At 42.2% G+C, this 24922-nt stretch overlaps 1 protein-coding gene across 1 annotated transcript in view; it reads right to left on the reverse strand.

Annotated features, from left to right (window-relative positions):
• Positions 1–11944: 11944 nt before the first annotated feature.
• prkra (protein kinase, interferon-inducible double stranded RNA dependent activator) overlaps positions 11945–24922 on the reverse strand; it is a 33179-nt gene continuing 20201 nt past the window's right edge. The window contains exons 6-8 of the mRNA XM_039757718.1: positions 23735–23829; positions 15215–15368; positions 11945–13164 (exon numbers count right to left, since the gene is read on the reverse strand). Coding sequence (XP_039613652.1) covers positions 13010–13164; positions 15215–15368; positions 23735–23829 — 404 coding nt within the window. The 3' untranslated portion in view covers positions 11945–13009. The remainder of the gene's footprint in view (positions 13165–15214; positions 15369–23734; positions 23830–24922) is intronic.

Genomic DNA, 24922 nt, shown 5'->3' on the forward strand with positions numbered 1-24922 from the left:
CCGTCCTTGCAGTGGGGAATTGGGATTCACGCACAGACCCCAGGGTAAGCGCAAATTCCAGCAACAATCCAAACCTTTTCCTAGAATTTCTCCCATCCAAGTACCGGCCAGACCTGAACACGCTTAGCTTCAGGTTCTGAAATGCAGCTGGCATGGCTGCTGTAACCTACAGGCATTTATACCCAGCCGGATTGAGAAAACAAGTCACGGGTTACAATTTCTTAAAAGCAAAAGCAAAAAATTGATTCCATCTTGCCTGAAGAAGGGGCCGGAGTTCCCTCGAAAGCTTGCATATTGTAATCTTTTTAGTTAGCCAATAAAAGGGGTCATGTTGCTTGGCTTTTCTCTACATTCATAATGGCTAACACGGTACAACACCCTCGTACTAAAAGCAAAATGTAATACTTCAGCACTTTTACACGCCTGTACACTCCACCTCCTCAGCACACGGACTCAAATGTAGTTACCGCCAGTACTCTTCTTATCTTACACACAAACTCAAACATTTGCTTGTCCTAATAGGAGTAAAGTTAACGCTTCCACTTCGATCCCAACCCTCCCTCCCTTCCTTCCTTCCTTCCTTCCTACTCCTCACATATTTTAATAAATTGCAGTCATAAATTGATTGCCAACTCACCCCTGGACTGCTTCAAGATGGATGTTTTCGGCTTTCTTGACGAGGATTTAAAAAATCTAAATTTGCATCCCAAGAGGAAGTTCAGAATATTTCAGTTTCCGAATCCTGCATTTCAGAAGGCACACGCTTTGCTCTATGTGGTGACCAACGGCCCACCTGAGGTGGCAGGGGGGCGCTCAAAAGCCCAGAGTTGCGCCTGCCGCTGGAAATCCCTGGCCGCGTTTTTAGCGCATTGCTTTTCAAGGAAAAAATAAACCGCGCTGCTTCGCGAGGGCAACAATGGCCGTAAAAAAACACGGGGGGCCGAAGGAACATGGAGGGGGGGTGGTGGGGATTCCAAAAAAAATGTAAAAAAAAAAAAGGTGCCGATTTCATTCACAGATGCCAAGCCTGAAGTGTGTGCTCTCTTTCTATTAGAAATTTGCTTGAAAGAAACACAAATATTTTTTGCTTCAGCGATATAAATCAGAGTCATTTATTTTTGGGGAACTTTGCTCAGTTTCATGCTCTCTTTTAATTTCGAAACGTGATGCAAATCTTCTGTTGTGATGTAAACTCTACTTGCATGTGCAAAATGACAGCCTGCCAGTGAATGTTGCAAATGCCTTACTGAAACGCTTTCTATTTACTTCGTTTTTTTTCTTTCAATTACTGTTCATTTTTTTTATGACTAAGTACCACATGGTGCTATGCTAAACCATCTGCTCTCAAAGTCCATTTTTTTGGTGGATTCCTCTAAATAAGTGCAATTGTATAATCTGGGACACATATCTCCTCATGAACACTCTGTACACTGCTGCTATATTAGTGCTTGTTCTAATAAACAACAAAAAACTAAGTCTGAAGTTCACACTGGGACGTGTGTGTCAATTCTGACAGCTGTGTTTTAATCGGGTCACCCACTGACAGTGAGAGGTGACAACTAACCGCTCAGATTCTTACTTAATGGGGGTCAGGAAGAAAAGTCAAAACCAGCGCGCTGCAGACTCTCACGGGGCTAATGTCACTAAAAAACGGCACAAAAGTCAAAGAGACAGAAACATGAATTGGCGACACTCCAGTCGATCAGCCGCCAATCTAAAATCGTGAATTTTTCGCTATCAAAAAAAGAAAAATGAAGAATTGATCAGTGATCAATAAATTGTCTGATCACAAAAGTTTTTTTTTAATACAGCATCTGCTTTTCTACGCTTTATGGTAATTTAGTTGCCATGACATTTTACCGCAGTTGAGCAAACAAACTTCCTGTAAACACAAAGCAGTAAGGCAGACACCCTGTCCTTTAGACCAGTGCTTCCCAATCTCGGTCCTGGGGGTCCACTGTGGCTGCAGGTTTTTGTTCCAACCAGATTTGTAATCAGTGACAACACCTGATAACACTGATTTCATTTAATTCGCTTTTATTCTACATTCAGAAAAGCATGATATTTATATTTATAAGACATTTAGAAATATTTCTGTTTTTGCCATTGGTTTAAATGCTTAACTCTCTTTTGTTGATTTCATTCTGTTTTTCCCTTTCTCTGTGCAGTTTTTTCCCCCTTCGTTGGGTCTTATTAATGACAATTAAAAATGAGCAAAGCAGACACGCTGGCAAACAACACGGAATAATCAAAGGCTGCAAGTACTTTAGCATCAGACCCACTAATCTATACGAATAAAAGGCAAAGCCCTCACTGGCTGACTCACTGACTGACTGACTCACTGACTGACTCATCACTAATTCTCCAACTTCCTGTGTAGGTAGAAGGCTGAAATTTGGCAGGCTCATTCCTTACAGCTTACTTACAAAAGTTGGGTAGGTTTCATTTCGAAATTCTACGCGTAACGGTCATAACGGTCAACAACGTCCACCATGTTGAACTTTCTTATTTATGGCCCCATCTTCACGAAATGTGGTAGGCAGCTTCCCTGCGCTAACCGAAACCGATGTACGTACTTCTTTTGGTGGTATGACACCACTGTCGGCCGTCATATTGAACTTTCCAACGTCATTAATTTTCCAACTTCCCGTGTAGGTAGAAGGCTGACATTTGACAGGCTTATTCCTTACAGCTTACTTACAAAAGTTAAGCAGGTTTCATTTAGAAATTCTACACGTAACGGTCATAACGGTCGACAATGTCCGCCATTTTGAATTTTCTTATATATGGCCCCATCTTCACAAAATTTGGTAGGCGGCTTCCCTGCGCTAACCGAAACAATGTATGTACTTATTTCGATGGTTTGACGCCACTGGTGGCCGCCATATTGAACTTTCCAACATCACTAATTTTCCAAATTCCCGTGTAGGTAGAAGGCTGACCCCATCTTCACGAAATTTGGTAGGTGACTTCCCTGTGCTAAGCAAAACCGATGCACGTATTTATTTCGGTGGTATGACACCACTGTCGGCCACCATATTTAACTTTCCAACGTCACTAATTCTCCAACTTCCCGTGTAGGTAGAAGGCTGAAATTTGGCAGGCTCAGTCCTTACAGCTTACTTGCAAAAGTTAGGCAGGTTTCATTTCAAACTTCTACGGTCATAACTGGAACCTACTTTTGACCATATATACGGCCATAGCCTGCGTCCCGCGTCATCACGCCTCCCACGTAATTGAGTGCCTGCCCATATAAGGTAAATATTCATGGGTGAAGGACTGCTTATGCAAACGAAGATGAGATGGTCTAGTGTTTGGCACAAACGCAGCAAAAGTGCCGGGTCTTAGCTAACATTAAATAAAGCCGTGGACATCGCAAGATCACACAAGAGAGCGGCTCACGTGAACTGACTGTGAACGCAGTAACGTAGAGAACAAGGAAGAGCGCTGAACAAAAAACGCATTACGCAATTGAGAAGGCAGCTAAAGAATTTGAAGCGAGTGACGCATACAAGCATATTCATAAGTGCAGCTACTGCGGTGGTTGGACATCATCTCCACGTCTGGGGAAAGAGCGAGACACCCTCCTGTCCACTTTGTTCAGAATGAGGCTCTCTAGAACATCTACTCAGCAGCTGCCCTAAGGCTCTGGCAGATGGATGCTACTGGTGGCGCCATGACAAGTTGCTCAAGGCAGTTGCTGAAAGCTTGGCTTCAGCTATCAACACAAGCAAACTCCTCCACGGCTCAAAGAAGGCAGTTACCTTCGTTAAAAGTGGGAGAGCAATGCCAGGCAAAGGCAGCAGTAATAACAGGCCTCGGACTGGCAGCTGCAGGCCGACTTGGGAAAGCAGTTAAAGTTCCTGCAACAAATCGTAACATCACCACTCCGGCCAGACGTGATCATTACCTCAAAACAGCTGATCATGCTGGAGCCGACGGTGCCCTGGGAAGAGCGTATCAAGGAAGCTAACAAGAGGAAACGTGCCAAGTACCAGGAGCTGGTAGAGGGGTGCAGGGACAGAGGCTGGAGGGTACTCTATGAGCCCACAGAAGTTGGCTGCAGAGGATTTGCAGGACGCTCACTCTGCAGAGTCCTCACACAGATGGGCATAACAGGAGCGGCCAGAAAAAGGGCCATTAAATCTGAAAGTGAAGCTGCAGAAAAAGCCTCAAGGTGGCTTTGAATAAAGAGGGCTGATCCGCAGATCGCTATTGGGATACAAGTTGGGAATTGATCAACCCCGGCTGGGTCGCCTGAGCGAGGGTATATGAAAGCTGTGAGACCCGAAACGCCCGATGACCTCAGGATACACCACTGATGATGCGTCCCAATGTATTCAGGTGATGTTTCTTATATGGTGGAGATAAGTAAATGAATAAAAAAAAAAAAATGAAGGGAGAGAATCCGCATTCCTCAATGCTTTAAATGCTTATTCTAAAACGTTACTGCTGATTAGACCCTGCCAGGTTTTGAAAAAGTTTTGTACAGATCCTCTAAGTGAGAATTTGATTTTTTTTTCCAATCAAAACTCTTTTTCTTTAATTCCATGGCTTGTTGCTGCTCTCATTGTGTAACAACACACATTTCCCAAAATGTTGATTTTTCTCTTTTCCTGAGAGCTCTGGTAAAAATGTTTTGTGGACCTGAGCAGATCAACTTTCCCAAGATCTTCACCTTTCTTTATTTTCAGATATTGTATGATGGACACAGTTTGCTGCTCATGTTTTGGCTCATTTTGTATTTCATTATTGTTTGGTTGCTAATTAAGGAAAAAGAAACAATTATTGGGCTCTCAGTATTCAAGAACAAGTCAATTAAAATTAATTCAAAAGACGTTCAGTAGTAGCAAAAACAGGTCACTGATTAAGAAAAGGGTGAGAATGAAAACCTGCAGCCACGGAGGCCATCCAGGACTGGAGTTGGGGACCCCCTGCTTTATATGGGGTGGTCCAAATCTAATTATGCAATTTTCATTACGCTATAACTTATTAGGTTTATTACATAGAAAATCACCAGAAAAATCCTGGACCATCGAGAAGTGTGCAAACTGACGACATGAAGAATCGTCTTTGTGCCGAACTGGAATCATCCACACATAAATCAAAGTCATCCAGACGACCTGGATCTGCATCATTAGATCTGGCAGGGCTGTGGAGTCGGAGTCGGAGTCAGAGTCGGAGACAATTTTGGGTACCTGGAGTCGGAGTCGGCAAAAAGTTAACCGACTCCTACTAAATTTAAATGGGAATTAAAAAAGTAAGTTGAAATGTCCCAATTCACAAACAGTCATAATGAACTACTTCTCTGCTGTAAGAATAAAGCCCAATGCATGCAGTGCATAATGTTACCACAAAATGAACATGTCAAGTAACCATGAAGCATGCTTTTCATTGACTGTATGCGTCACTATATGGGATGTAATGCACAGATAAGGTGCGGCACCGCTTTCCATTGTGTCGTGTTCCACTGTTACTGGGAACTGTGAACCTAGCCTAAAGCCCCCCATACATTTACAGATGCACTGCCGATTTTTCGGCCGTCCGACGAGTCATCACGTGTCAAACGCCTGAAAAATCGTCTGGTGTGTTCTCAGCTCCCCTTCGCTATGCGCTAGTGAAGGAGCTGAGAACACAGATCTCCCTACCGGTCTCCAGCAGAGGCTCGTTCTGCTGATCAGCTGGCCGGTGAGTGACACAATGCACTAAACTTCCGGCTGGCTGACAGAGGAGACGGCCACTGCAGCAGACAGAGGCATCACATTACTTTGGATGGGGGCGGTGGTCGAGATTTTCGGCAAGCTGGATCTGCCCGTCCATGTGGACACCCGCAATCTGCGGCCGCCAATCAATTGTGTTTGTCTTTAATCTGGCATTATAGTAGAGCGTTGGCTTCCTAGGCAGTAGTTCTGTGGTGAAATGACATGTATGTTGCCTTCCTTTCCTTCAATGGATGTAGAAAATACATTAGCATAGTATATACATACAGAGGAGTCGGGGAGTCGAAAGATTTAGAAACTGAGGAGTCAGAGTCGGAGCATTTATCTACCGACTCCACAGCCCCGAGATCTGGACCACCCTGTGCTAAAGAAAGCAGAGTAATAAACTGAGGAAAAGGAATTAGAGTCGTCATCCTGTGCAATTAGACAAGAAAAGTTACTTTAAGGAATTCAGTCTTTATTTTTTTGTTTATTTTATTTTGTCCTTTGTGGAAAAAGTAGTTATGGTGGGGTTGGGGGGAGTTGGTGGTTTTATTTGGGCATCTGAGGCCACCACATTAATTTAAAACTAAAAACAGCAACGAAATAAAATAGGCACATGGGGGCACTACTCACCCCATTTAAATGGAACAAATTAAACAAAAAGAAAAACAAGGTACAAAGAGAAGTATCCGCTCTCTGCTGTTAACAAGAACAAAATAAACGCAGTTATATCTGGAGAGCAACCCGTCTTCTCTCTTTCGAGGGTCAAACAGTGACATTGACTTCAGTTGGGACAGGATATTCATCAGTCAGTGCAATGAATACCAAAGATGGCGAGGTTATAATGGCTTCTTGTCAATGGCTGGCATACCTTAGGCAACAAGTGAACGGCCTGCTCTTACAGGAATAAAAAGGACAAGCACAAGAATCTGAGCGACTTTAACAAGGGCCAAATTGTGATAGCTGGATGACTGGGTCAAATCTCCAAAACGGCAGGTCATGTGGGGTGGTTCTGGAATGGAGTGGAGTGGTTAGTACCTCCTAAAAGTGCTCCAATGATAGACCACCGCTGAATGACGGCCGGGTCATTACTGCACACGGGGGAACAAAGGCTAGCCTGTCTGGTCCGATTCCACAGAAGGGCTATTGTCACATAGACTGCTTAAAAAACGTAATGCAGCCAATGAGAGAGAAAAGGGGTCACAAGACACAGTGCACTGCAGCTTACAGCATCTATGGAGCTGTGTACCCATAGCCTGAGCAGAGCACCCATGCCAAAGTAGTAGTAGATAATGGGCACGCGAGCATCAGAACCACACCGCAGTGCAATGTAAAAAGTTGAACTGGTGGGATGAATCTCGTTTTCTTTTTGATCCAAAAGGACTGCTGGGTATGCGTGCGTCATTTACCTGTGGAAAAAATGGAAGTAGGATGCAGTATGGCAAGAAGACGAGCCAGTGGGGATTAGTGTGGGGTATTCCTTTACTCATCGATAAGGCTGGGTCATCACAGCCACTGTACCAGCGAGTTTGTATTCTACCCTTCAAAACGGAGACATCATAAAAACACTTGCGTAAGTGAGGGTCAGGCATCACCACATGAAAGATGGTGGCCTTGTTTGAAAATGATAAATTAGATAGAAATTCACATAATCCAGTAGCAGTATACAGATACAAAATCTCTATCTATATATATATATATAAATATAAATATATAAAGAGTAATAAAAATGCAGGTAAAAAACAGACAATAACTTTGAATAATGTTAGCGTTTACCCCCCCCAGGAGAGTCGCATAGTGTGGGGTCTCCTCAGTCTGTCAGTGGAGCAGGATGGTGACAGCAGTCTGTCTCTGAAGCTGCTCCTCTGTCTGGAGATGATCCTGTTCAGTGGATACAGTGGATTCTCCATGATTGACAGGAGTCTGCTCAGCGCCCGTCGCTCTGCCACAGATGTCAAACTGTCCAGCTCCGTGCCCACAATAGAGCCTGCCTTCCTCACCAGTTTGTCCAGGTGTGAGGCGTCCCTCTTCTTTATGCTGCCTCCCCAGCACACCACCGCATAGAAGAGGGCACTCGCCACAACCGTCTGGTAGAACATCTGCAGCATCTTATTGCAGATGTTGAAGGACGCCAACCTTCTAATGAAGTATAGTCGGCTCTATCGTTTCTTACACAGAGCATCAGTATTGGCAGTCCTGTCCAATTTATCATCCAGCTGCACTCCCAGGTATTTATAGGTCTGCACCCTCTGCACAGTCACCTCTGATGATCACAGGGTCCATGAGGGGCCTGGGCCTCCTAAAATCCACCACCAGCTCCTTGGTCTTGCTGGTGTTCAGTTGTAGGTGGTTTGATTCACACCATTTAACAAAGTCTTTGATTAGGTTCCTATACTCCTCCTCCTCCTGCCCACTCCTGATACAGCCCACAATATCAGTGTCATCAGCGAACTTTTGCATGTGGCAGAACTTGAGTTGTATTGGAAGTCTGATGTATGTTGGCTGAACAGGACCGGAGGAAGCACAGTCCCCTGTGCTGCTGACCACAATGTCAGACCTGCAGTTCCCAAGATGCACATATTGAGGTCTGTCTGTAAGATCGTCCACGATCCATGTCACCAGGTGTGAATCTACCCCCATCTCTGTCAGCTTGTCCCTAAGGAGCAGAGGTTGAATGGGGTTGAAGGCACTAGAGAAATCCAGAAACATAATTCTTACAGCACCACTGCCTCTGTCCAGGTGGGAAAGGGATCGGTGTACATATAGATGATGGCATCCTCTGCTCCCTCCTTCTCCTGGTATGCGAACAGCCGAGGGTCGAGGGCATGGCGGACCTGTGGCCTCAGGTGGTGAAGCATCAGCCGCTCCATGGTCTTCATCACATGTGATGTCAAAGCAACAGGCCGGAAGTCATTCAGCTCACTAGGACGTGATACCTTTGGGACAGGGGTGATACAAGATGTTTTCCAAAGCCTCAGGACTCTCCCCTGTTCCAGGCTCAGGTTGAAGATGCGCTGTAGAGGACTCCCAGTTCCAACGCACAGGCCTTCAGCAGTCGTGGCGATACACCATCTGGACCCGCTGCTTTGCTGGCACGAAGTCTTTTCAGCTCTCTGCTCACCTGGGCTGCTGTAATTGTGGGTGGGGATGTCTCACCTATGCTGGTATCAGCAGAAGGATGGGTGGAGGATGCAGTACTCTGAGGTGAGAGTGGGTTAGGGTGGTCAAAATTGTTAAAGAAGTTGTTCATTTGGTTTCCTCTCTCCATGTCTCGCTCGATGGTGACAACTCGCTTTGAGCTGCAGCCAGTGATGATCTTCATCCCATCCTACACTTCCTTCATGCTGTTATTCTGCAACTTCTGCTCCAGCTTTCTCCTGTACTGCTCCTTCACCGCCTGAGCTGGACTCGGAGTTCCTTCTGCACGCACTTGAGCTCATGCTGATCACCACCTTTAAAAGCCCTTTTCTTCTGGTTCAAAAGGCCCTTGATGTCACTTGTAATCCATGGCTTGTTGTTAGCATAGCAGCGTACTGTTCTTACTGGAACTACAATGTCCATACAGAAGTTGATGTAATCAGTTGTGCATTCAACAGCCTCTTCAATGTTCTCACTATGTGACCCCTGCAGGATATCCCAGTCTGTAGTTCCAGTCTCTCAGAGCCTGCTCTGCCTCAGGGGACCACTTCCTGAATGAGCGTGTGGTTGTAGGTAGCTCCTTCACTCTTGGTTTGTAGTGAGGCTGAAGCAGAACCAGGTTATGATCTTCTTTCCCAAGAGCAGGCAGCGGGGTGGCACTGTATGCGTGTTTAACGTTTGCATACAGTAAGTCGATAGTCCCGTTTCCCCGGGTGTTACAATCCACATACTGGGAGAAGGCAGGTAATGTTTTGTCCAGCGTCACATGGTTAAAGTCTTCAGTGATTAGCACAAGTGCCTCAGGGTGCTGCGTTTGTAACTTAGCAACTGTAGAATGGATGATGTCACTTGCCATCTCCGCATTTGCCCGAGGAGGGATGTAAATAATAACGACGTGTTCAAACTCTCTGGGCAAGTAATAGGGACGCAAACTTACGGCCAACAGTTCGATGTCCCTGCAGCAAGTGGAGATTTTAACGTTTACATGTACTGAGTTGCACCATCTTGTAATGACATAGAGAGCGAGTCCTCCTTTCTTCTTCCCGCAGGTATTTGCATCTCTGCCCGCTCTGACTGTGCTAAACCCGGGTAGCTCCACGTTAGCATCTGGGATGGTAGTTGTTAGCCACGTTTCACTAAAACACAGCAAGCTGCATTCTCTGTAGGTTCGGACATTTTTCACCAGCACAGCCAGTTTGTCGATCTTATTTGGTAGTGAGTTCACATTTCCCAGGATCACTGAAGGCACCGAAGGTTTATAGCAACACTTTCTCACAAGCCGCTTTTATCTTGGCGCCGGCACAGCTGCCCCGATATTATCTTCTTACCTCATCAGGTAAATACGGAACCACACCTGCACGGGCATTTCTTCTCAGCGCTTGAAGTTGACAACTTGAATAGACGAGACTTGGTGTGCAAAAATCCATGTCAAGTAGTAAAAAGTGTCCAGGGAGCGATTCCACATAAAAGAAACTGGTAGAAGTGACCAGTGAAATAGAGAATAATAGAGAAAAAAAGTAAAAAGATAAAGTCATACACAGAGCTGCTGGAATGGCTGGCACTCATGACTGTGCCAGATGTTTGAGATGAGTTAGTTCAGTCTGTGCCAGATTATTTATGTAATAGAGGAGGTGTACGAGAGGTTGGACACTAAGGAGGAAGAAAAAGGACCGGTGGGCTATACAGAGGGGCAGAGCTAGGAAAGATGTGCAGCAGGTTAGGGTGATAAAGGAGAAAGATGGAAACAAACTCACAAGCAAGGAGAGTGTTACAGTAGTGAGGTCAGCGGTAAGAGTGACAGATGCATTCAACGTGGATGTGGGATTACATCAGGGATCGGCTCTTAGCCCTTTCTTATTCACAATGGTGATAAGACAGGCTGACAGATTGGAGCACCACAGATGAGATGTTTGCTCTGAGGATGTTGATGGAGAAGTAGAGAGAAGGCCATAAAGAATTGCATTGTGTCTTTGTGGGCTTGGAGAAAGCATATGACAGGGTGAGGAGAGAGGAGCTGTGGTATCGTATGAGGAAGTCAGGAGTGGCAGAAAAGTACGTAAGAGTTGTACAGGATATGTACGAGGGAAGTGTGACATTGGTGAGGTCTGCGGTAGGAGTGATGGAGGTGGGATTACATCAGGGATCGGCTCTGAGCCCTTTCTTATTCGCAATGGTGATGGACAGGCTGACAGACGAGATTAGACAGGAGACCCCGTGGACTGTGATGTTTGCTGAGGACATTGTGATCGGTAGTGAGAGTAGGGAGCAGGTTGGGAAGACCCTGAAGGGGTGGAGATCTGCTCTAGAGAGGGGAGGAATGAAGGTCAGTAGGACCACCACGACAGAATACATGTGTGTGAATGAGAGGGAGGTTAGTGAAATGGCGAGGATGAGGGAATAAAGTTGGCAAATGTGGATGAGTTTAAATACTTGGGATCAACAGTACAGAGTAATGGGGATTGTGGAAGAGAAGTGAAGAGAGTGCAGGCAGGGTGGAGTGGGTGGAGAAGAGTGTCAGGAGTGATTTGTGACAGACAGGTATCAGCAAGAGTGAAAGGGAAGGTCTACAGGACGGTAGTGAGACCAGCTATGCCATATGGGCTGGAGACGGTGGCACAGGAGACAGAGCTGGAGGACATTAGAGGGTCAGCTCAAGCTGGGAGACAAACTCAGAGAGGCAAGATGGCGTTGGCTTGGACATGTGCAGAGGAGAGATGCTGGGTATATTAGGAGAAGGGTGCTAAGGATAGAGCTGCCAGGGAAGAGGAAGGCCTAAGAGAAGGTTTATGGATGTGGTGAGAGGACATGCAGGTGATGGGTGTGACAGAAGAGGACGAGGACAGTAAGATATGGAAGATGATTATCTGCTGTGGCAACCCCTAACAGGGGCAGCCGAAAGAAGAATTAGAATTAAAAATATCACAATACATGCAGCATTTGGATGTCTTTTCTAACGGTCTTGGTCTCTTATTCCGTACTGACTTCAGAGTGCGGAGCATGGAAGGTTTTGTTTGAGAGGAGGTCGGTCTGACAGAGCTTCACATTCGCATGGGTTTGCTTTGTTTGGAAAAGAATGTAACATCAGACATGTCGCAAAATTAATAATCCATTACAGAACATTATTTTTACTTAAATATAAACCTCTATTGACGCATACTGTGCAGAGGTGAAGTTGCATATGACAAATGGGGCAGAAAAGTCCCAACATACTGGGGACATAACCACTAAAAGAAAAATAAAAACACACACACACACGACAGATTTCATTCTTGCACATGGTTATAGATTTTAAAATCTTTTAAACATGAAAAACAAATTGAGTCAGGTTAAAAATAAATAATAAATAAATACAAACTCACAAGTCCATCCCACAGTCATGAAAACGAATAGAAAGTCGCACTTCTTCAGCACTGCCATGAAGGACACAGAGCAGCAGTTTTCAGAATAATCACTGGGCCCTTAGTTCATTTCTTTAAACTTTACATTTCCTCCAACACAAGATAAAAGCATAATTTAGCTAATTTTACTATACCTGAAACTATCCAAATCTTTCAAATATATCTAAAGGAAATATGGAAGAGGGGGAAAAAATAATAAGAAAATTACAAAAATTGACCCAGTTTACTTCTCTTTGCATAGAGCAGATAGCAAAATAAGATTAACAAAAAAAAAAATAAGGAAAAAAAAATTAAACAATAGAGGGCATATTTCCAAGTTTGGGTCTTCATCATTTATATTTTTGCCCCTGAATTCCTCCTTATCATCATTTGGACTTCTAAAACATTGGAAAAATATATTGAAATTTTCTAATCCTTTTTAATGCATGCAAACTGTACAATATAAAAAGTTCTAGGATCGTCCTTTTGATATTAGTTATATAAAAGAAGTACGTCTCCAATTGATAAAGAAATTGCACCTCGCCCAGACCTTCATACAAATGAGGATTTCAGATTTAGCCACACCACCAGTAAAGTGACGGGCCACATGAGCTCATTTCAGACTGGTGAAGATGGCTGCTTTGGATTGGTTTATGTTTACACACCTTCTGTTTTTGGGGGATTAATCCCTTACATTTACCTAATCAGTGAAGACATCTATTTATATAATTCATATATTTGAAGGAGGTCACCCATCACAGCTTTGTCAGTTGAGGCAATAAAAATGGGTGTCTATTTTAAGGCTTTGATCTTCAGATACTGCAGTACGTTGTGGGCTGCGTCCTCCCGAGCATTGCCTTGTGAAATCCCAGTGCCATGGCACAATACAACTGGGACAGTGGAGAGTTCTGCTAAGCACTGGTATTGTCCATTTACTGTCAGCTCATCTGCAAAGCAAATACCAGATGATCAGTCATGCGCCAGGACCACTGCATGATAAAACAGTGGGATGCATGGAGAGAAATGAAAGACACTATTACATACACAGACATTTTTGCCCCCCCATGACATTTGGACACAGCAATGGTTAGTCTACAAAAGCCATTATATTTAGTTCTTTGTCGCCTATCCCCCACATGCACGGACTGTCTGAAGTGTGCAATTCATAGACATCACCAGGTGATGAGGGTCTTGTCTGGTGATGCTCTGCCAAGCCTCTAATGCAGCCGTCTTCAGCTCCTACTTGTTTCACAGGCCTTGTTTTCTCTTCAGCGTATGGAAGGCCTGCTCAGTTGGATTGAAACTGGGTGACTGGCTTGGCCATTCAAGAATTTTCCATTTTGTAGCTTTGATAAACTCCTATGTAGTCTCAGCAGTGTGTTTGGCTCATTATCTTGTAGGATGAAGCGCAATCCAGCGAGTTTGAAGGCCTTCACTGGAACCTCAGCAGATCAGATGTTTCATTGTGCCATCAGCAATGAAAACAAGTGTGCCGGGACTTGCGGCAGCCATAACACCCACAGCACTGCCATGTTTAACAGATAAGGTGGTCTGCTTTCGGTCTCCACACCACTCTCATGCAGGTTCATCTTTTGTCTCTTCTGTCCACAAGACCTTTTCCCAGAATTCTGCAGGCGCTTTTTCCCCTCCACACTGTAATCTAGAAATCTTGCTTTTGTGGCTAACTAATGGTTAGCATCTTGCAGTGAAGCCTCTTCATATCTATTCATGAGCCCCTGTTGTGTTTGACACACTTTAGCTGAATAATTCATTGGCTGAAAGTCCTCAGTATTTGCGTGTCACAGAGAGATTTGTGCAGCATTGGTCAGAATGGCCCTCAGTTTTCTTTTCATTCTCTCAGTTTCTGTCACTACCACCTTATAACTGGGCCTGCCCTTTCAAAAAGTTTGTTGTTTCGGTGGGCCTCTCTTGACTGACAATACCAGCCCAGCATAGCACAACATAGAAATCTGCACTGGCCATCACTGCGTTATAAAAGATGTGAAGGACGTTGCACTTCATAAGTCACGACAGGCCATGCACACTACATGTCAGGAGTGTCAAACTCAATCATGCGGAGGGCCAAAAATAACACTTTAGAACAGGGGTGTCAAGATCCAGTCCTGAAGGGCTGCAGGTTTTCATTCTTACCATCTTCTTCATTAGGGACTGGTTTTTGCTGCTAACCACTTCTTTTAGTTGACTGGACTCTGGCCCTTTAGTTGTGTGTTTTTCCTTAATTAGCAGCCAAACAATAACGAGACACAAAATGAGTCGCCACATGACCAGCTCACCTGTGCCCATCACACAATATCTGAATATAAAAGAAAGGTGAAGGTCTCGGTAAGGCTGATCTCTCAGGTGACCAAAACATTTAGACAGAAAAAAAAACAGAAAATCAGTTTTGGAAACGTATGCTGTAGCAAAATGAGAGCAGCAACAGGCCATGAAATTAAATAACGGGCTTAATTAACAGCAAGAATCAGCTTCTCCTTAAGAGATTAGTTGGAGCGAGATTGGTTGGAATTTGAAGCCCCAGTTTAGCTGGTCATCTGTCGGCTCGTTTCACATCCGATTTCTGTTTTGCTGCGATTTAATGAAGTATCAATTCAGAGGACTGAATCCTTCTAGCAGGGCTATTAAAATGATGAGAAAAAAAAAGTGAATTAGCAGTGAAAACTGGCCACTGATTATGTAGCCACTGCGGCCCTCCAGACTTGGAGTTTGACACCTGTGGTTTAGAGTATACACTCAGCACAGGTCAGAATCAATCAAGTAGCAACTGGGGCCAACACACAAACAAGACAGCGCAGAAGGGGTCTGAATACTTTCTGGATCCACTATAAATAAACAGTTGCACCGTAAAACGGTTTTGTCCAAGAGCTGCATGAGTTTACAAATGCACCTTTCACCCAACAAAACTATTATACTGTGCTCACTCACAAAAACAAACAGACAGACTTGGGAGTACAATTGGTTATTTTCTGTTGACATTACCTATGTCCAGGTACAGGACTTCAAAGCCTTGCTCTTGAGCCAGTTCTGATAACATCTGTTCATAATTGGCGTTGGGCAGACTTAACGGAGTTCTCTTCAGAATTGAGATTTTTTCTGCTGAAGAATTCTTCAGATTCTCCCACTTGAATTTTGCCTTATGAGAAAAAAAAAAAAAAAAATCATATTGATGTTTCATTTATAATTTTTATTTATTAAAAATCAGGGCTATGAAATCCTCCACTTCTATTAAGTTTTTATTAAGCCTTTTACATTCCCAGTGCTTTGCCACTGGGGAGGGTCAAATTTGCTAACTTTAGGGATCTGGATTTAAGATCCGAGACCTCCACCTGACTACGTAAACATTTGGTTCCCCATGAAAATAGAGTATCCATTTTTTTTTTTTTCATTTGAATAAAATCACGCAAAACCTCAAATTAAATATTCGCAAAGCACCAATGAAAAGGAATAATAGGATTACTGCTGCTCTTTTCGTGTAAGGCTGGGATGTGTGGTAAACACTGTAAAGTACTTGACGTTAAAATATTTTATATTTGGCCCTGCCTGTGAATGTGTGTGCAGACGAGTCAAAAGGCTTGTGATGGACGGGCCCTTCTCTTTTTTTTAGGGATTGTCTCCAGATTCCCCACAACCCTGGACCGGATTAAAGTAAGGGGTTAAGAGTGCTAACGCTACCCAGAAAATAAGGACATATTACCCCAACCTCTTTACATTGTCTTCCTGTAAAATTCTGTGAGGAGTATAACATTGTTGCCCACTTGAAAAGCTTCACATGGTTTTGGACATCAATATTTTAAATGACATTTTATTACAATCCCTCAAGCCTGCTCTGGCCACAAGGACCAGGAAGTCTTGCCGCCATGTAATGGAGAGGAATATCTAGGGGTATTGGCTGCTAATTCTTTTATTTTAGATATTGTTTAACTTGGGATGAAGAAGGATGAGCCAGTGGTTGTCTGGACCCCATTATGACCCTACTACATCAGATATGAACTTTAATGAAGTGCTTCTCAAGAGTGTGTAATTTGAGGTGGCGGCCTGATGGCTTTGCATTGACCGGCCTGTAATCGCCAGCACAAGAGTAACCCACATCACCGTCGAATGTGAAGCTGCTGCTCTGATCCTCGATCTCCGACATCAAAAGTAGAATTTATGAGCCTCTGGGAGGAGGTCAAATTTTAGAAGAATGACAATCCCTTCTTCCTCTAGGAAGACAGCCCGGGGCATTGCAGGAGGCCAAAATAAAAGGCCAGGGACAGAATGAAGTCTAGTGGCAGAGACGAAGAGACACAAACAGTCTCCCACTTGTCCAAGAGATGTGTCAAGGACTGGATAAACTGTTGACGTGCATCTCTCTGCACCACCATTCATGCAGTTGGCCACGTGGTCTTGTCTGCCATACTAGACCACAATGCACCAGATATAATCAAATTATTAAAACAGACAGCCAAGTGGTAGCCTAAGCAAGATGAACTTATTATGCTAACGGTACCGATATCATCACACTTATTTTTACTCTGCTTATAAATTTGGGCACAGTTCAAAAACCTAAATTAAATCTACATACGAATAAATGTGCAAAGTTCTCCCCTGCCAGTTCCGGTACTCCATCTAACTGCAAGGGGTTAGAGATGTAAAAGAAAAAGGGGACATATTGAGCTACAATAGCAGCTAATCCAGACAATGATTATACTGGTAAAAGTGAACATACGGTGGCTGCAGAAGTGATCGGGGGCAAAATAAAGAGAAAATGGGTTCACCATAGGACCCCACCATGACAAAACATATCCATAAAATTAAAAAACACACAAAGCCAGCAATAAAGTATTTGCTTATTAGGCATCCTATTTCAAGGTTGCTTTATTTAAAAATCACACTTACTCAAGAAAACACTAAATTTGCCGTCTCAGTTGCATCCAATAACAAGACAGAAAGAAATGAAACAAAACCAATAAGAGACAAGACAGGTTAAGGCAAGGCAGTTTGATAATGCATATCTACACAAAAATGGTTACAGGATACATATCAAATCTTAATCATTTCCTTCGAAATTCCCTATTAAAGTTTTACGGCAATAGAAAGAAAGGAATTTCTGAAGTTTTCAAAGCAACTCTCCTTCCTGATTTACTGAACTTCTACATGTAATGGAAGTCTGTCATCAGGTGAGATGATTTCCGGTTTCTTTAGCAGTGTCCTCCGACACACACTTGCCAGATCATCTCCATCAGTCCCAATAACTTTAGCTGTGTTCTTAGTAATCTGCTGGAACTTTTTCACATTTTGGTTTGTCAAGCCAGGCAATGAAACTCAAAGTGATGACAGACTGAACCAGACTGCAGTAAAACAACAACAACAACATGAGATCCTTGTCTCTACTTTTAATAGATTTGAGAGTTTACGGAGGAGAAATAAACACCGATTGCATTTACAGAATTTTTGCATTTGTATTCCAGTTAAGATTGTTATCTAAGTTAGTTCCCAAGTATTTACAGTGGAACCTCGTTTTACGAATGTTTTGCAAGACAAGCTAAATTTAATAAATTTTGACTTGATAAACGATACGATGCAATACGAGTAGTATGGATACACTTTGTCTGCTGAGCGTCATGTGATCACAACTGAGCTGATGGTTTCTGTCTCTGTCTGTCTGTCTGTCTCTCTCTCTCTCTCTCTCTCTCTCTGATGGCAATCATCTCCTATTCTCCGTCCGAGTCTGTGTGCCTCACTCATACAGTCAACATCCGTACAAGCGTATACTGTTTACTACAGCATTGTGACTGAGTGTGTGTGTGTGCTGTGAAGTGCGAGTCCCCATCTTACACCCCAAAACACGAAGCTCAGTCTCAGTACTTTAACAACACCAGCTTTATTCAGCTTGAAACAGCAACAACGCTGTTATTTATTGTAGCGGGATCTTTATAATGTTCCTTATATCATCCATCGACGGCAGGCGCTTATAGCATGTCTGTGATCTTTTTGGATGTGCTTATACGGCGAACTGCTACAGCGCTGGGAGACTGCGATTGCTTTGGGATGCTCTTCCGTGTGTCGTCCCGTTGGGTGGAATTCCACAGGAGTTTAGAAACTCACTCACACCAGCCACGATTCTTTTTTAAGGTAAAATGCAGGTTAATTTGTTTTATGTATTTTTACTTTATAATTTTGTATTAATCATTTTTATATGAATAGTTTTGGGTTGTGGAACGAATCATCTGAGCTTCCATTATTTCTTATTGGGAAATTCACTTTGATATACGAGTGCTTTGGGCCGCGAGCACGTTTTCGGAACGAATTATGCTCGCAAACCGAGGATCCACTGTATATTCATTCATTCACTATTTCTACCTTCTCCCCCAAAAGGAGTGGCGGCTCTGCGCTTGTATCCCGAAGGTTGCTGGTTCAAATCCCTGTCACTGCCAAAAGAGATCCTACTCTGCTGGGCCCTTGAGCAAGGCCCTTAACCTGTAATTGCTCCAGGGGCGACATACAATGGCTGACCCTGCACTCTGACCCCCAAGAGGGGTATGCGAAAACTAACAAATTCCTAATACAAGAAATTGTATAAGGCGAAAAAAACTAAAAAAAACCCCAATGGGTGAACATACAGTCTTGTAAAATCAAATATTTCTTTGGTGTTTTTTTATATTCAGAGTGAAATAATTTTTATTACAGCAGCTTACCATCCAGTCCACTTGATTTAGATAGTGGCTTTCATCCCCCAGATATGCGTCCTATAAGCATACTTGATAATGGAGCAGCGCTCATTGTTCTGTCTCAGATTATTTGTGAACACAATCAACAGTAATGGCGATACGACGCACCCCTGCGGGCTTCCCGTGTTTGAATAAATAACTTTTGAAAAAAGCGTCCTGTACTTTGACTGTCTGGTATAACTTAGACATACAAGATTCAGACCCTCTTTCAGTGTTGAAAGTCAGACTAGGACATACAGGCCTGACTAACAAATACTGCAAGTAAATATTAAAAAAAAAAAAAAATCACAATAAAATCTACATTCCCGTTTCTTTTTTTTGCTTGACTTCTCACTACTTTGACCTCCTTTGGAAACCATTTTGGATAAAAATATCTGCTAAGCAAAAAACAAAAGTAAATGTAAAGGCAAATGATTCTTATTTACAACAAACCTTATGTTAGAATTTTAAAAGATTGCTAAGGAGATGTTTTAAGGCCACTACACAGTCACTAAGTGCAGCACATTTATATTTCAGTTGCACATAATAGGCATCATTCGTACAATCACAGGGCACAATAAATGAACTCATCAGTGGATAAATATACTAGAAAGTGAGAAACTTCCACAGAAACTAACAGGACACTTTTGGTACTTTCTGGCCAGCGTGACTGAAGAAATTCCAATTCAAAAATAAACTGTAGAATGAGGAATTGTGATTTTGTATTAGAACATTAGTATATTCGAGATGAGAACAGGCCATTCAGCCCAACAAAGCTCGCCAGTCCTATCCACTTATTTCTTCCAAAAAAGCATCAAGTTGAGTTTTGAAAATCCCTAACGTTTTACCGTCTACCACACTACTTGGTCGCTTATTCCAAGTGTTTATCGTTCTTTGTGCAAATAAAAACTTCCAAAGGTTTGTGTGAAATTTCCCCTTAAGTTTCCAATTGTGTCCCCGAGTTCTTGATGAACTCATTTTAAAATAATCTCGAGCCACTGGACTAATTCCCTTCATAATTTTTAAACACTTCAGTCAGGTTTCCTCTTAATCTTCTTTTTCTTAAACTGTAAATGCTCAGCTCTTTTAATATTTCCAAGTAACTCATCCCCTGTAGCCCTGAATCAGCCTCGTCGCTCTTCTCTGGACCTTCTCTTGTGCTGCTATGTCCTTTTTGTAGTATGGAGACCAAAACTGCACACATGACTCCAGATGAGGCCTCACCAGTGTGTTATAAAGCTTGAGCAGAACCTCCTGTGACTTGTACTCCACACATCAAGGCGCTATATAACCTGACACTCCGTTAGCCTTCTTAATGGCTTCTGAGCACTGTTGGGAAGTCAATAGCTTAGAGTCCACTGTGACTCCTAAATCCTTTTCATAAGGTGGACTCTCGATTTTCCGACCTCCCATTGTGCATTCAAACCTCACATTTTTACTTCCTGTGTGTAATTCTTTCCGTTTACTGACATTAAATTTCATCTGCCACAAATCTGCCCAATTCTGAATGCTATCCAAGTCCTTCTGTAAAGATAAAAAAGGGTTCCAAATTATGTACTATTTCACCTATCTTGGTGGACTATTACTTATATAATATTACTTCATAAGGTAGTAGTACATCAAAGATGTGTACTTCTCTAAAGTAACCCAATGCTGACGAGTATGGAGTCACACACGAGTTTGTTGTGACAAGCTGGGTTTCTAAAAGTCATCCCAGACTTGTGCCTTAAACTGTGCTGTGTTAATGAGGTCAAGATTATCAGATGAAGTATAGTACAGTACTCTAAACATATAAAAGTTAACCTTTTATTATACATGCATGCTATTACGAAGCGTCTCTTTGCAGTGAACGATAATTAAATGAAAGACCGCAAGCCTTTTCATTCACATTTTCTGAAGCCGATTGGACAGATTCCAACATTAAGGTGTTGGCTCAAGTTGTACAGCTGGGTGCCCTTCCTGACACTAACCTTCTCCATTTATCTGGACTTGGGGCTGGCACCAAGCTGGGCTGGTTGTCCCTCCTGATGGCTGTTTAAGCCGCAGGGAGAATATTGCAAAGGAAGTGTAAATATCTGGGATCAATGGTAGCCTAAGATGGAACATTAGATGAAGAGATAACACAGAGTGTGCAATGTGGATGGAACAAGTGGAAGAAGTTATCAGGAGTATCATGTGATTGAAGAATTAAGGTGAAGGTTAAAAGGTCAGGTTTTTAAGACAGTGGTGAGAGCAGTAATGATGTAAGGAGGTGAGGCATAGGCAGTAAAGGAAACGGGCAGAAATGAGAATGTGGAGATGGCCTCAAATTAAAAAAAATAAAGGACAGAATAAGAAACAAGACTGTTAGATATCTCTCCCACGTCTGTAGTGTCTCGAAGGACGGACAAGAAAAGTATGTTAAATAAGGAATACAGTGATCCCTCGCTATATCACGCTTTGACTTTCGCGGCTTCACTCCATCGCGGATTTTAAATGTAAGCATCTCTAAATATATATCACGGATTTTTCGCTGGTTCGCGGATTTCTGCGGACAATGGGTCTTTTAATTTATGGTACATGCTTCCTCAGTTTGTTTGCCCAGTTGATTTCATACAAGGGACGCTATTGGCAGATGGCTTAGAAGCTACCCAATCAGAGCATGTATTACAGATTAACTAAAACTCCTGAATGATATACGATGTGCTTCCCGAGCGGATTGTTTGCTTTTCTCGGTCTTTCTCTGAGATTCTCTGCGCCCGACGGAGGGGGTGTGAGCAGAGGGGCTATTTGCACAGAGGCTGTTTGTTTAGAAGATACGGAGGCTACTCTAAAAAATGCTGAAAGACTACCTTCACATTGCACCCTTCTTTGCGGCTGCTTTATTGCGGTGCTCATACTTAAAAGCCCAACAGCACATATTGATTTTTGATTGTTTGCTTTTCTCGGTCTCTCTCACTCTCTCTGACATTATCTACTCTTGACGGAGTAGGGCACAGAGGCTGTTTGCCTAGAGGATATGGACGCTCCTCTAAAAAATGCCGAAAGACTACCTTCACATTGCTCCCTTCCTTGTGGCCGCTTTATCGCGGTGCTCATACTTAAAAGCCCAACAGCACGTATTGATTTTTTGATTGTTTGCTTTTCTCTCTCTCTGACATTCTCTGCTCCTGACAGCGCTTGTTTGAAGAGAAGATATGTTTGCATTCTTTTAATTGTGAGAAAAAACTGTCATCTCTGTCTTGTCATGGAGCACAGTTTAAACGTTTGACTAAAGGGTGTTATTTCATGTCTAGAGGGAGAGTTTATAAGGGCTTAAAATATATAAAAATAACCATACAAACATATGGTTTCTACTTCACGGATTTTCACCTATCGCTGGGGGGTCTGGAAAGCAACCCCTGCGATCGAGGAGGGATTACTGTAATAGACAAGGAATATGTGATGAAAAGAGTGATGGGAATGCAAGTATGGGGGAAAACAGACAGCGAGGCAGGCCAAAATGGAGATCGATGAATGAAGTTAGACCAGCTGAAGGAAAAGGGTCTGACTGGTGAGGGGGTGCAGGACTGAGCTGTATGGAGAAGGTCGATCAAGCACATCAACCCCACAGAGAAGTGGGAAAATATGAAGACGATGACATTTTCATTCACTATCAGATTTCTTAGACCATTTAATAGCACTAAGGTCATTCTGCATACAGAAGAAAAATCATAACTACAAAACATAACCACTGGAACAAACAAGTTATGCGAAAACTCCCATGTATGTAGCGGTTAGTACAGGCAGTCTTTATGTAGTGCAATTAACACATTCAGACATACAGTATCAAGTCAAACGGTAATGGAACAGTTACACAATAGCAACTGGATTTTCTTTGTCATTTTCACAAAGAAGAAAAAAGAAAAAAAAAAAGCAATGAATAAGAACTGCTTCGAAACCCGTTTCACTCTTCCTAGTATTTACTATGGCACTTGGTGCCATCACTTTTTTTTTTTGGTAAAAACGTAATATCTAAGATTGCATTTTTACATTCTTATTCAATGGGGTATTAAGTGTTGCAGAACTGAACCGATCTTAGCACTGGGCAACAACATAGCAAAAAGCAAAAAAACACCACACAAGAGGGTCTGAATACACTCCTAAGGCACTGTATGTTAACTGGTTTGCAAAAAAGCTAATTAGAGATAAATTTGAGTTTATTTAAAAACAAAGAAAAAAACCTAAACATTAAGGGTGCACAGCTTTGCCCCTAATACAATTCAACACACAAAATGCCATTTCTGGTAGACCAGATCATCATTTTTATTTTATACATTTGACTGTGGTAAAACGCTAGTGTTACGCCACAACTCGGAGTATTCAAGGAGCTTTTTTTTTTTTTCTTTGAACTATCCAACTCAGAAGGGCATTTATGTAAAATTTATGACACTGAAACTCCGATTACCCGTCTGCCTTAGAACATGTGATTATGATGCCGCACTGTTGTACAAAAATGCATAAGAGCTTATGAGCTAGAATTGTTTTGTGACACCTTTTTCGAGGGGTCTGCATTCCCTTTAAAGCTCAATCTGCAGCTCATTTACAAACATCAGCTACACATTGAAGAAAACAACTTTACAAACTAACATTCACTCAATTTATTTATTATTCTGTCCTATTAATGGCAAACAGGAATCTATTATCTCATCCCAAACTTAAAATATGCATAAGAAGCAACTTACCTTTGGACAGAGACAATTCTCATTCTAAAATCCAGCATCATTTTATTCATCTATAGTTTAGTAAAGTTCATAAACTTGTAAAACTGACCCTCTGATATTCAACTTACCCCTAAAATATCGAAACTCTCTGGGAGACTTTTCAGTTTTGAAATCATCTTTTCGGCTGCAAATTTTTTTGCTTCTTTTTTTGATCTTCCATTCCCTGTAAACACAGATATTGAAAACAATTTATCAATGGCGCAACCTTAGGGGAAAAATCTAAATGGAACACTTTTTGTAAAATACTTAACACAACTCAAAACGTCCTGTAGGCATCTAAAGTAATCCAAGTAGGGATGACGTCTATCAACAGACAAGTAGCTACAACTTTACTCTGCTGCCATACAATTTTCAGTTTCATTTGGTGAAACTCAAATAATAAAAAAACCACCTTACAAACATACAATAGAACAGTAATCATCATTCTTCTGCAACCCTCAAACCACCATTTTAAAAGCAGAAGTTCAGTATTTTTGAATTCAAAGTTATTTCCTCATAAACATGCTAGATATCCATTTTCCAAGTGAAATTGTGCTCAAGTTAATTGCCTTCTATTACATTTTAAAAACCAAATCTCGCCTGCACTGGCACTTCACATTTCAGTCTTAGCGCCACAGATAAGCTTACAAATTTACCAAACATGTTCATTTTTCAAGCTAAGACTGTTATCAAGTACTGATTTATGCCTTACGGTTACACATACCTTGTAAAATTGCTTATACATGCATATTTTAAAAAAAACACCAATATTATGAGATTCAGCCATTTTAAAAGAAGACCAGCCATTTGTTACTGTGAAGGACCAAGTGCTGAGCCATCACCTTTCACCCCCACGGTGTTTGGGTTTCCTAACAGAACAAATCACAGCAAACTTGTTGTGCCAAGTGGTTGGTTTAGTTGCAATTTATGTTGGTATTTATGTGGGAATTTGTACAAACAAAAGACAAACAGTACTAGGGATATGTGAAAAATGAGTATTTCCAGATCCCTTTTGTTGTCACAAACATGCATCGGGAACATGGAAGGAGCTGATCAGTACTCAATTGCCGTCTTGGCTTGAAAAAAAATGGACTTATTTGGCAAGTGTTTAAGATTTTCTTCCATACCCAATAACCTCTATTTTTTTTTTTAACTTGTAGAAAGCACTTATCTTCAGAAGACAATTTTGTCTGGCAAATGCGTATACTGTATACCATGTGCATGAAGAAATAAATTTAATTTGAAAAATTTCAAACTCAATTAGACACATTCATCCA

The sequence above is a fragment of the Polypterus senegalus genome, chromosome 6 (genome assembly GCF_016835505.1).
Source record: "Polypterus senegalus isolate Bchr_013 chromosome 6, ASM1683550v1, whole genome shotgun sequence".
NCBI lineage: Eukaryota > Metazoa > Chordata > Cladistia > Polypteriformes > Polypteridae > Polypterus > Polypterus senegalus.